Source organism: Myxine glutinosa, chromosome 9, assembly GCF_964187855.1.
Source record: "Myxine glutinosa chromosome 9, kmMyxGlut1.1, whole genome shotgun sequence".
NCBI classification, from domain to species: Eukaryota; Metazoa; Chordata; class Myxini; order Myxiniformes; family Myxinidae; genus Myxine; species Myxine glutinosa.
The window spans coordinates 141,291,462-141,304,457 of NC_136269.1; the positions used below are offsets into that span (position 1 = coordinate 141,291,462).

The 12,996-nt window shown below is 43.2% G+C and overlaps 1 protein-coding gene across 6 annotated transcripts in view; it reads right to left on the reverse strand.

Moving 5' to 3' along the window:
- Window positions 1-2,698: 2,698 nt before the first annotated feature.
- Window positions 2,699-12,996, reverse strand: part of LOC137434835 (lysophosphatidylcholine acyltransferase 1) — a 112,770-nt gene continuing 102,472 nt past the window's right edge. For all 6 annotated transcript variants that reach the window (XM_068127969.2, XM_068127968.2, XM_078785021.1 and 3 more), the window contains 2 exons: window positions 10,800-10,944; window positions 2,699-5,971 (listed from right to left, as the gene is read on the reverse strand). In XM_068127969.2, coding sequence (XP_067984070.2) covers window positions 5,820-5,971; window positions 10,800-10,944 — 297 coding nt within the window. In that variant the 3' untranslated portion in view covers window positions 2,699-5,819. The remainder of the gene's footprint in view (window positions 5,972-10,799; window positions 10,945-12,996) is intronic.

Genomic DNA, 12,996 nt, shown 5'->3' on the forward strand with positions numbered 1-12,996 from the left:
GTAATAAAACCATCAAAAATCGACTTTTCTAGATTTCATGACCTTGTGACCTTGACCTTGGGGCGAAAATGAAAAATCGAGCTCCGTGGGGCTAGACACATGACATTGGCCTAACCAAATACCTATCAAGTGCCTTTGGCAGTGATTACAACTTCGAGTCTTCTTGGGTTTGTCTGTATCAGCTTTGCACATCTGGATTTGGGAAGTTTATCCCCTCCTTCCTTGCAGATTTGCTCAAGCTCTGTCAAGTTGGATGGGGAGCGTCGAACAACAATCTTCAAGTATTTAGACAAATTCTCAAAGTGATTCCCGTCTGGGCAGCTCGAGGACTTTCACGTTCTTGTTCTGAAGCCATTTCAGTGTTGCTTTGGCTGTTTGATTGGGGTCATTGTCCTGTTGGAATGTCAATCTTCGCCGCAATCTAAGGTCTTTTTGCACCCTGAAGCAGGTTCTCCTCAAGGATTTGCATGTATTTGGCCATGCATTAATTTATCCATATATCCTTACAAGTCTCCCAGTCTTTGCCGCTGAAAAGTATCCCCATAGCATGATGCTGTCAACTATAATTCACGGTAGGGATGGTGTTAGATGGGTGATGGATGAGCTGTGTTCAGTTTCCACCAGATGTAGTGCTTTGCATTCAGGCCAAAGAGTTCAATTTTCGTCTCATCAGATTACAGAAACTTTTGTCTCATGCTATGAGTCTTTCACGTGTCTTTTTGCAAACTCTAGGCATGCTGTGATGTGCCTTTTTTCAGGAGTGTCTTCCGTCTGGCCACTCGCCTATAAAGCCTAGATTTGTGAAGTGCTGCAGAGATTGTTGTCCTTCTGGCAAGGAACTCTGTGGGTTCTGTCAGAGTGGTCATTGGGTTCTTGTTCACCTTCCTGACCAAGGTCCTTCTAGCCTGGTTGCTCAGTTTGGTTGGACAGCCACTCTGGGAAGAGTCTGTGTAGTTCCATATTCTTTTCATTTCCTAATGATGGAGTTCACTGTGCTCTTGGGAACTTTAAACACTCTCGAAATGGTTTTATGCCCTTCCCCAGATCTATTTCCCCTTCACGCTTCTATCTCAGAGTTCTATGGACAGTTCCTCAGACTTCATGGTGGAGTTTCTGCTCTGACATGCACTGTCAACAGTCGGAACTCATATAGAAAGGTGTGTTTCTTTCTAAATCATGTCCAATGAATTGAATTTGCCCCAGGTGGACTCCATTCAAGTTCTAGAGGCATCTCAAAGATTTAATATCAAATAAAATTGGATGCACCTCAGGTCAAGTTGGAGTGTCATAGCAAAGGGGTTGAATAGTTATTGACTGGAGACATTTCAGCTTTTCATTTTTAATAATTCTATAAAAATTAAAAAAAAATTAAGAAATTCTTCTTTGACATTATGGGATATTATGTGTAGATCAGTGACAAAAAAAAATCTCAATTAAATCCATTTTAAATTCAGGCTGTAACACAACAAAATGTGAAAAAGTCAAGGGGTGTGAATACTTTCTGAAGGCAATGTATATCCCTTTCTGAAAGCACTGTATCAATTATTGGTGAAGAATCGCTTAAAAATTATCGGATCGAATAATTTCGTTCTTGTCACACACCCAGCCTCTCCACCAAATTTCGTCTAAATCCATCCATAACGTTTTTAGATATTCTGCTCACAGAGAAACAAACAGACAGAAAACATAACCTTTCCAAATTTCCAAATTAGAAAGCTTTCAACAAAATGGTTTGACAAATTCAAGCCAAATTTACAATCATGACAATTTTGTATGCAGGACGTGGCTTCTGGGCTGCCTCAATGGGAAGCGATTGGGCTGGCATTGCAAAAACAAACAAATGGCAAAAAAAAATGGCAAAAATGCAAAAAGCAAAAAAAAAAGAAGAAGAAAAAAAGCAAAGAAAAAAAGCAAAAAGCCAAAAAAAATGGCAAAAACAAACAAATGGCAAAACCTAAAAAAGAAAAAAGAAAAAAAGCAAAAAGCAAAAAAAATTGGCAAAAACAAACAAACAAATGGCAAAACCTACAGGCATTGCCCCCTGTAGGTTATGGCAGGAATTTGTAATTTGTTTCGGGTGTCAGCGATAGGTCGTCAACTCTTCGTGAAGGACACCGTGGGATCTTTAACATCCACCAATTAATGTCGGCAGACAGGACAACCAGTCTAAAGTCCATCCGACGGATGGTGTACACATTGATGAAACACCAGGATGGCAGTTTATAGCTGGGTGAGGATTCGAACATTGGCTAGACAGCTCAGAGGAGAGAGAGAGCGTGTGTGTGTGTGTGTGTGTGTGTGTGTGTGTGTGTGTGTGTGTGTGTGTGTATGTGTGTATGTGTGTGTCTCTAGGCCACCCTGCCAGCCCAAGCTTATTATGAAACTCACCATTGCAAAGGCTGCCGAGTGCAGCGAAATGTAGTAGGGTGATGATAGAAGAGCAATTTGAAACCATGCTGCATAGAACAACCACTGGGAAGAGGTGGAAGGGTCAGGGAACTTTTTATGCCATGCTTTGTGGAAGACAAGAATGTCTGAGACAACGTTTAAATAAGTGGTGGAGTCAGTGGCCATCTTTTACTCAGTTTGAATGTCTGGTCGAGTTCATGGCAACTTGAAAGAACAATCAAATCCCATCCATTGAGTTTCATTTTTACAATCCAATTACAATGGAAGTCAATCACAATGCCAGTGCAACTTCCCAAAGAAGCAAAACATTTATTTTGTAACATGTTACCAAAGGAACATACATGTTTAATAAGTCATGCTATGTCCATAAAACAAGCAAAACTAGTGAAAATGTACTACTTGTAACAGTTAGGCCCTGACCAAAACACTATCAAGGTAACCCTTTTGTCCAATGAAAGCAGTCATCCATATCAGGAAGGAGGAAGATGTGGAGGAGGATGAGTAAGAGTAATGTGGGTGAGGGGCAGAAGTAAGATGGGTTAGATGGGGAGGAGTAAGATGGGTAGGAGTAAGGGTAAGAGGGACCATGGGGGGAGTAAGATAGTGCAGTAAGAGGAAGAGGAGCAGGGTTAAGGGCAAGAAGTTGTGGATGGTTAAGGGGTGGAAGGGGAGGGGGAGGGGTAGGGGAAGAACAAAGGAGTAGTAGGGGGAAAAACAGAGGAGGAAGAGGAGGAGAAGGGGTAAGCAGAGCAGGAGGATGAGTATGGGGATAAACAGAGGAGGACGAGGAGTAAGGGAAAGCAGAGGAGAAACAGGAGGGGGAAAGCAGAGGCAGAGGAGTAGTGGGAAAGCAGAGAGGGAGGAGGAGTGGGGAAAGCAGAGGAGGAGTGGAAAAAGCGGTGGATTATTTGGAAAAGGGGAGGACGAGGGAAAAAGCAGAGGAGCAGGGGAAAAGCAGGGGAAGAGGGGAATTGCGGAGGAACAACAGAAAGAGCAGCAGAAATTGTTTATCATACATCCAAGGCAAAAACTTTAAGGACAGTGCAGACTAGGGAAGCAGATCAAAGTCTGTACTTCATATTGTCATTCTAAAGAAAGGAGGAAAAAGAAATTCCCCCACCCCCCCTCCAGGCACGTAAATACAGCACAAGGCCAAGTGAACGACTGCACTCTCAGAGATTATCCCATGGCGTCACACAAATTGCACAAACAAGACTTATAAATAATACAAATAAGTGTTCCCCACTTTGCACAAAGTATTCCAATTGGTGGGCATGGGGGCATAAATGCTGATATCATGCAAATAATCCCGAGTCGACAGCTGTGGCTTTGCTAACAAGTCCATCACAGGCCTATCCTGAGGAAAATCCTTGCTGAGGTCGGATATGGAAAAGCCTCCGGGGGTTTAGTAGCATAAAAGCCAGAATGGGCAAATGGCCACAGATCCCTGCAGCTAGAAGACTCCAAGTTGAATCTCTGCAAAAACTACAAAGGGCAGGCCACACTTCAGGCAAATCATGTAATCGCAAAAAAGAAAAGGTGGAACTATTGGTAACCAAAGCAAAATGCCGCCAAATGCAGTTAAAGGGAAAAATCCAAGGGGGAATGTTAAAAATGGATGCTCAATAAAACCGAAAACGCTTAGTGCGGTGCATGTTGTGCCAGACTGCAATGGCGTGAAGGGAAGCGAGGGCAGAGATGCAACAGCAGATAGATAACTCCATGCACCGCATGCATTTCCAAAGTCAACTGGTGCAGAAAGGCAAGTCACCATTGTCAACATCACCAAGCCACCTGGTGCCCCAGATGAGAACAAAGACGGCCCCTGTAACAAAACGTGTGGGTCCACCTGACCCGGAATGTACACGAAGAGGCTGAACTTTCAAACAAGGTGGACAAGGGAATTTATTGCCATGCTTTGGTCTGTGGAAGCGTGAAATCGCATCCCGTAGGGGACCAGCGGCTCTCCGTTGACCTTCAAGTGATCATTCTGTGAACTGCACGGTATGACTGGTATTGAAGCACAGAGTAGTATAAGCACTGATTGGTCGTTCTGAAAGAGACCTGTTCCGCACATCGGCGACACATTCAACTGACGCTGTGCATCAAAAAAACATAAAATGCACCAATACTAACCATTCAACACCAGGAAGGGAAACTCACAGGCAATCTCCTCGAGTGCAACACCACCACCTCAAGGATCTGGGATTTTAAAAGGAAGTGTCTGTCACCTCAAGATCCTCAAGCACATAACAAAAATGAACGATTTGTAATCGTGTGTCGTGTTGACCCGTCACAAAATCAATGGCAGCTTGAAGAAGAAACAAACCAAACTTCAACATCAGCACAAGCAAAAAGGTCCTCAAAAATTAAGAGCACGGTTTCCAGTACACGGTATTGGTTTACGCCCGCAACATCAAAAGTAAAAGGGTACAAAATTGAGTCCAAACACCGGACTCAGCACCGTGTTGAGGAATTCCTTCAGCAGAAGGCTAGATAATAACACAGTTGGACGTGTGACGAGTACACCTGGCCACCCGTACACGAGTGCTGGTAACCCTCAACTTGAGGCAATTGCTAGAGGTCACGTTGACCTTGTTTGGCAATAAAGTCGGCAAAGAGTCCAAGGAAAGAGGTTTAAAAATGCACGTCCGCACGTACAGCTTTGGCAGTATCAGACGTACGTCCTCATTTACATTGCCTGCTGTACGAAGAGCTAAAGTCAAGAGCAAGAAGAACTGCATCTTGGTCGACGAAGAACGGGATAAAAATGGAAACATTTCACAAAAGCCGCATTCTCCCAGGGGTTTCTAAAGCGATTCCGTGTGGTAGAGTACCATCTAAAGGGTGGAAACCTGGACCAAGTATTTGCCAAGAGCAAAAAAAAAATTCAGTCTCAAGAATTCCTCGTTTGCTCCAAGCACACAAACGTTCAATGGTTATCAGATATCAATTTGTGCGCATGGGCGGACCAAGGGCCGCACACGCAACAAGAAGGAAAATTCACAACGCCGCACTTTTGTGTGATTTCAGAACTGTAGTTGAGGAAGAGGTGTGCGGCCGGTGTATATTCACCACATCCATCTTCACTCCTCCTCAAAAATACCTTGAACCTCTCAAGCATTTCCTTTTTCGTTTGCTAAGCGATGGCACATCAAACCATGACATTATGAAAATGGTTTCGATTCCACTCATGTTCCCGTAGTTTGACCAAGACGCGAGTCTTGACCCATTTGGCGAATTACTGTTCCTCAAAGGATTGCATACCATAATCTCAATGCAATGTGGTCCTATTCTAATTTCTGTTGGTTTGCTTTCCCGAACCGCACCCCAATTGGTTTAAAAATAAAAAAATACCAAAGAAGTTTCATCCTTATCTCCACAACTGCTCGAAGATTACTCGTCTTGAGCTAGTCCTGTTTCTTGTATACCCGTGCAGATTTCTCGTTCCGGGAAAAGTCTGGGCAGGCGGTGGCGGGCGAGGAAGATCTGGCCGCTTCCCTTGCCCTTGCCAGTCGAGCCGCGACCCCGGGCTCTCCGCCCGCCGCCGTGCATAACTGCTCTGCACGCCCCACACACAAGAAATCAAGGGTCAAGAAAGACAGTCTCCCTCACCAAGCCACAAGATCAACGGACAATTTGATTAAAAAATCCCAGTTTTGATTGCGGATGGCAAATCACCGTTTATGGAATGACATTGGATGCAAAATGTGGGTCAGAATATGTAATGGATTTGGTGTCAGAGATGGAAGCACAGCACCCCCTACAGGAATGGGGTAAATATATAATCACAAGGGCCCGATTGCTAAAAACCGGGATAACTTGAAGCACTGTATAAGAGATATCCTGTGAATACATTTTATCTGCCGGATTTACCCACAGGATAGTGCTTATCCAGGCTTGTAGCAACAGGGCCAAGGTGTAAAAGATGTCTGCAATCAATCTAAGCACGTACATCTCCAAAAAATTGTTGTTGTTTTTTGCAGAAATGAAAACGTTATTTCCAAGGTTCTGCCTTAAAAAATGCTGCAATTAAATGAAAAAAAAAATTCCAATATGTGGTGAATTCAAAGACGTACATCCCCTGGATGATGGGGCTGGAAGTGACAAACACGTTGAACAAGCAAGTGAATGTCTGAATTTGAATTTTTTAGAGGTCTTTCAGGGATGAGATGACCACGTGGTACGATAGTGTCTGATTTAAAAAAAAAACCCACCTTTAGAGGCCATTTTTCCCCGCAAGCGGGGGTTGGCCTGTTTCGGGAACTGTGGTTGTTGTTGTTTTTCGGTCCCCTTTTTGAAGCAATGTTTTACGGCCGGATGCCCTTCCTGACGCCAACCCTTTTTGCCGCCTTTAACGACAAACAGGGAATTACCAGTGAACTGGTACTCAATTAGCCGACCTCGGAAGGATGACAGGCTGAGTCAACCCCCCTGGCGTTAATTCAGCGATTGACCGGGATTCGAACCCAGGATCCTAGGATCCTAAGCCGGCACCCTAGCCACTAGCCCAACACCAGGGACTGTCCACCAGTGGACAACACCCAACACCAACATGGATTATTTAATTTTATTTGAAGTTCAGAGCAGATTCCCTGCAAGTCCGATCACCTGGCATGGCATGCACATCAGCTGGTGAACAAAGTAACAAAAATTGCCCGGTGATGGTACCATCCATAAAACATGCAAAAATGTAATGTAACCTCAAACCATACGCTGGGTTGTTTGGGTAACACATTCACTTCCTGCAGATTGGAATAGCTACTTCCTCCAACCAGAAGGCCATTTCTCAAAACAACAAATCTCAACCAAATTTTGACAGAAATATGCAAACCGCTGCACGAAAAAGAGCTGAGGGGACTTTCAGGCATGAGCATCTTATTCAAATTTCTCAACACAGTTCAAAGAAGAAGAAGAGGGAAAACATCAAAACCTCATCAATTTAACTTTTTTTGAAACCTCCCTTTTTAAAAAAAAAATACAAGATCGAGGCTCGTGAAAGAGCGAACATTAATCACACAAAAAGTCAAACCGACACATAAAACACAAAATAAGGGGAGCGGTAGACAAGATGGGGGGAGAGGGGGAAGGACACAAACACAACATTTGAGAGCAGGGACATCGAGAGAACTGTGGGAGGGAGAGGGCTTGGGGGGAGGTGGGAGAGGCATAAAACATATGGACACTGCAAGGATTTCCAGGAAAGAAGTTGGAATTTAAAAAAAAAGTGTATCTGGGGTGAATTAGCGGGGGTAGAAAAGATCAAGGTTTTGGATGGGGGAAGATGAGAGATGGTGGTGAACAGCTGTTTTAAAGACCTGGAGGGAGGAGTGAGATTGAAGGGAGTGGGGGAGTTTGTTTCTAGAGGTGGGAGAAAAGAGGAATGAAGGAGTGAAGGTGAGCAGAGAGTCTTGATTTTGGCAGTTTAACCATTAGAGGGTTGCTGGCAAATCTTGTGCGACCTGTAGGAATATTTGGGGGACAGAGCACAGAGAGAGCTGGGGGAGCAAGGCCGGAGAGGAGTCGGTAGAAGACAGAAAGACCACCAACCTGCCTGCGGTGAGTGAGTGAAAGGCCCTCAGAGTTAGCTTCATTGCAGGAGATTCCAATGATTCTGTACGCTTTGGTTTCAACAGCGTGAAGCTGAGCTAGGTGTGAGGCAGGAGCACTGGCCCAGAGGGGGTAACAGTATTCCATTGAGTTGCGGATGAAAGCCTTGTATGTGGTGAGGAGCTCAGGTGTGCCAAGGAAGGACTTCGCATGACGGAGGATGCCCAGTCGGCGACTGGCTTTGGAGGCCAGCTGGGAAATATGGTTTTCCCAGGAAAGATCATGGCAGACAGTGAGACCCAAAAGCTTGAGCGACAGACTTCTTGGAGAGGATTGTTGAGAAAGTAGATTGGAGGGTTTTCCAGTCGGTCTTTTCGGAGAGACATAGTAAGAGTGTGAGATTTGTCAGGATTGAAAGACATGTTCCACTTGTTTGACCAGTCTGATTTTGTCCAGGTCTGAAGAGAGTGAGGAGGCTGCAGACTGCCGATTTGAGGGATGAGGAATGGAGCGGCAGAGAGTGGAGTCATCAGCAAAGAGATAGAGATGATTTCCAGAGAGTCGGAGAGATCATTGATGAAGACCAGAAAAAGCACAGGGCACAGAACACTACCTTGGGGAACTCCAGCCAGAACAGGTAGGGGAGATGAGAGAAATCCATTCAGGGCCACACGTTGACTACGACCAGAGAGGAAGTCCGCAAGCCAAGCGTGGAGATTTCCATGGATACCATTGGAGGAGAGTTTTGTGAGCAGAGCTGGGTGCCAGACCGTATCGAAGGGACGTGACGAAGCCTCTCCTCAGTGAAAGACACATGAAAGCCTGCTTGGAGTTTGCAAAAAAGCACCTAAAGGACTCTCAGGCTGTGAGAAACAAGATTCTGTGGTCTGATGAAACCAAGATTGAACTGTTTGGCTTCCGTCTGGCCACTCTGCCATAAAGCCCAGATCGTTGGAGTGTTGCAGTGATGGTTGTCTTTCTGGAAGTTTCTCCCATTTCCACACAGGATCTTTGGAGCTCAGCCAGAGTGACCATCGGGTTCTTGGGCACCTCTCTTACCAAGGCCCTTCTCCCCCGATTGTTCAGTTTGGCCGGGCGGCCAGCTCTAGGAAGAGTCCTGGTTGTTCCAAACTTCTTCCATTTAAGAATTATGGAGGCCACTGTGGTCTTGGGAACCGTCAATGCAGCAGAGTTTTTTTTGTGCGTTTCCCCAGATCTGTGCCTCGACACAATGCTATCTCTGAGCTCTGCAGGCAGTTCCTTCGACCTCATGGCTTGGTTTTTGCTCTGATATGCATCGTCAGCTGTGAGACCTTATATAGACAGGTGTGTGCCTTTCCAAATCGTGTCCAATCAATTGAATTTACCACAGGTGGACTGGACTCCAATCAAGGTGTAGAAACATCTCAAAGATGATCAAGAGAAATGGGAGGCACCTGAGCTAAATTTCAAGTGCCATAGCAAAGGGTCTGAATACTTCTGTCAATGTGATATTTCAGTTTTTTATTTTTAGTAAATTTGCAAAACTTTCTAAAATCCTGTTTTCTCTTTGTCATTATGGGGTATTGAGTGTAGATTGATGAGGGAAAAAATGAATTTAAACGATTTCAGCACAAGGTTGCAACATAACAAAATGTGAAAAAAGTGAAGGGGTCTGAATACTTTCTGAATGCACTGTATATACGTACACTGTCTCTGAATTACCATCCCCGTCTGGCCGAGCGTGGCGTCAAACTCACTGGCCACTCTCCCACAAAGCCTAGATTTGTGAAGTGCTGCGGAGACTGTTGTCCTTCTGGCAGGTTCTCCCATCTCAGCCAAAGAACTCTGTAGTTCTGTCAGAATGGTCATGGGTTATTGGTCCTCTGTGACCAAGGTTCTTCTTGCCCGGTTGCTCAGTTTGGTCGGACGGCCAGCTCTAGGAAGAGTCTGTGTAGTTCCATATTCTTTCCATTTCCTAATGATGGAACTCAGAACACTCAAGAAATTGTTTTATACCCTTCCCAAGATCTATACCGCCTCACAATTCTATCTCAGAGTTCTACGGACAGTTCCTTGGACTTCACGGTAGAGTTTCTGTTCTGACATGCACTGTCAACTGTGGGACCTTATATAGAAAGGTGTGTTTCCTTCTAAGTCATATACCATCAATTTAATTGGCCACAGGTGAACTCTAATCAAGTTGCAGAGACATCTCAAGGATGATCACAGGAAATTGGATGCACCTGAGCTCAATTTGGAGTGTCATAACAAAGTGTTGAATACTTATTTACTCGAGACATTTCACCTTTAAATTTCTAATTATTCTGTAAGAATTTCTAAAAAAAAACCAAAAAAAAAACCACTTTGACATTGTGGGATATTGTGTGTAGATCAGTGACAAACAAAATCTCAATTTAGTCCATTTTAAATACAGGTTGTAACACAACAAAATGTGAAAAAAGTCAAGGGGTGTGAATACTTTCTGAATGGAAGGCACTCTGTGTGTGTGTGTGTGTGTGTGTGTGTGTGTGTGTGTGTGTGTGTGTGTATATATATATATATATATATATATATATATACATCAGTCACTATGCGACCTTCATATCATCAGTGGAGAACCGCCAGCAAGGTGTCCCATACAGGATATATATATCACAGGTATGGACCTGGAATAGAATGAAAGCAAAATTATTAAATTCTGAAGTTGCGTTAAAAAAAAATTTTTTTTTGCTGTTACGAGAAACTTTGCTTTTAACATTTGATGAAAGTTCCTTCTCTTTCTCTCTTTCGCACATTAAAATTTAACAGACAGAAGAGTAACAACACAAAAAGCGGTTCAAACAGATATACCTTCTTACCAAATGTCACATGATGTCCATTGTTTGTCACAGCAGCTTCAAACCATGAGGAGGCAATGTGTTTTGCATCACCACCAACCACTTCCTGCAGCGCAAACGCCAAGGCCTTTTCCGAAAGGCCAGCGGTCCCCGACTCGCCATATAACTGCATACCAATGAAGTAAAGGTGGGTGAAGATTTAAACCATAAAGGAATAATGAAGGGTGAGGAATAAATCAAAATGCTGTTGTTTGGCACCACATGTTGTTATATTTACCAAAACATGACGTTCATGTCGATAAAATAATTACGAATTGGTGTAACGAGTTTCCTCAATTTGTATGATACGGCTCGCCCTTAATCCTCTTTGGTGCTCCTCTCGGGCCCTGGCTGTTTCCTCTCGACTCCAGTGGGAACACAGGTGGGACATTCAATAACCATTTGTGATCTGTCTTACTATAAGCTTGTTCTCTTTTAGCACATTGTCACATTTTTGTGCAGCTCAGAGTCAAAAATCTAAAAGAAAGACCAAGCTATATGTTAAAAATCGCACCAGTGTCCAAAGGAAGTGGTTCAGTTTGGGATTTTAAAAGATGAAATAGGCAAAGCTTAGAAATAAACAAAACCCATTAGAATTACTATTTCGAACCCATTAGAATTACCCTTTAGAACCCTTTAACAATTACCCTTTGGAACCCTCGAGAATTACCCTTTAGAACCTTTAACAATGACCCTTTGAAACCTTTAACAAATACCCTTTAGAACCCTCCATAATTACCCTTTATAACCTTTAACAATTACCCTTTAGAATCCTTTAGAACAACATTTTAAAACCCTCTCGAATTACACTTTCGAACCATTGAGAATTGCACTTTAGAACCTTCTCGAATTACTCTTTAGAACCCTTTCGAAACATTGAGGGTTAGAAAGTTTGTTCTTCATTTTTTGAAGGATGGAAGGAATAGACGGGTCAATATACAACCAGAACAGCCGTACCCCCAAAAAATTGCAAATTTTAGTTTTATTGCATTTCCTTATATTTTAAGACTTACTTAGGAACATATCAAAAGTTGGACACAAATGGACCATGGGAAAGTAAAAATTTTTGACATGATAAAAATGTCACAAAACCATGCACGATTCACTACGTCGAAAACGTCTTTGGTTTTTTATTTTTGTTTCTTTTTGTTTATATAAATTAATTTGTTCCACTGAGACCAGCTGCAAAGGCAACATTTTATAACACTTGTTTCGTGTCTTTAACAATGTTTACATCTGCTACCTGACACATGTCTTTAACAATATGACCTCCCAGCATGTAGGCTAATGACCTAATTCCTCACTGGTAGTTGTGCAGCTTGACTGAGTAACAACTCCACATGAATGAGTTAATTACACCTAATTAGGACTCAATTGGACAACGTTGTATGGTAAACATTGGAGATACAATACAATACAACCAAGGAGATACAGTACAATACAACCAAGGCCAAGGCAGTAGCAAAAAGACAGGTAGGCCTATGCATACAATTGCCCCATATATTCTACATGTATTTTGTACTCCTACAACTGTAGTGTATGATGGTATTTATTTTCCAGGTTCTAGAGTTGTGGGGATGCATATTTATTTAATAGGAATGGGACCAGTTGATTGGGGGAAGGGGGGGGGGGGGGGTTCTATCAGTATGTTTTTCTTCTGGACTATACATATCTTTTCCTGGTGCACCTTGTGACTAAGCAACAGAGCCCTTGTATATAATTCATTTCAGATGCAGAAAGCAATGGGATGACCACTATGCAGATTATTCCATAGTATGTTTCCTCCTAATATATATCTTACATAAATATCTCAGTTTCAGGGGCGGAGAATGCTCTGATGGCATTCAATGTATATGGCCAATGTAAATTGACTGCATGCTTCTAAAAGATCTCATTTTTGTATTTTCAGAGATAGAAAATGAACTCTTTATATGGTAAAGAGACCTGCCCTTTATGCCAAAGGGGATTGGACTGTGAGGAAACAGTATCAGTTCGTGAGAAAGGAGCAGAAGGCATCAACCGTGCAAGTGCCGAAAGGGGTGTTGACATCAGAATTCTAGCTGGTACCAGTGTTCACAAATCATGCCGAGTGAATCACATAAACAAAAAGGACATTGCTTTAACCAAGAAGGATCATGCGGAATCAGGTCCATCAGTCAAGAGGAGTGCTCGCATTTCC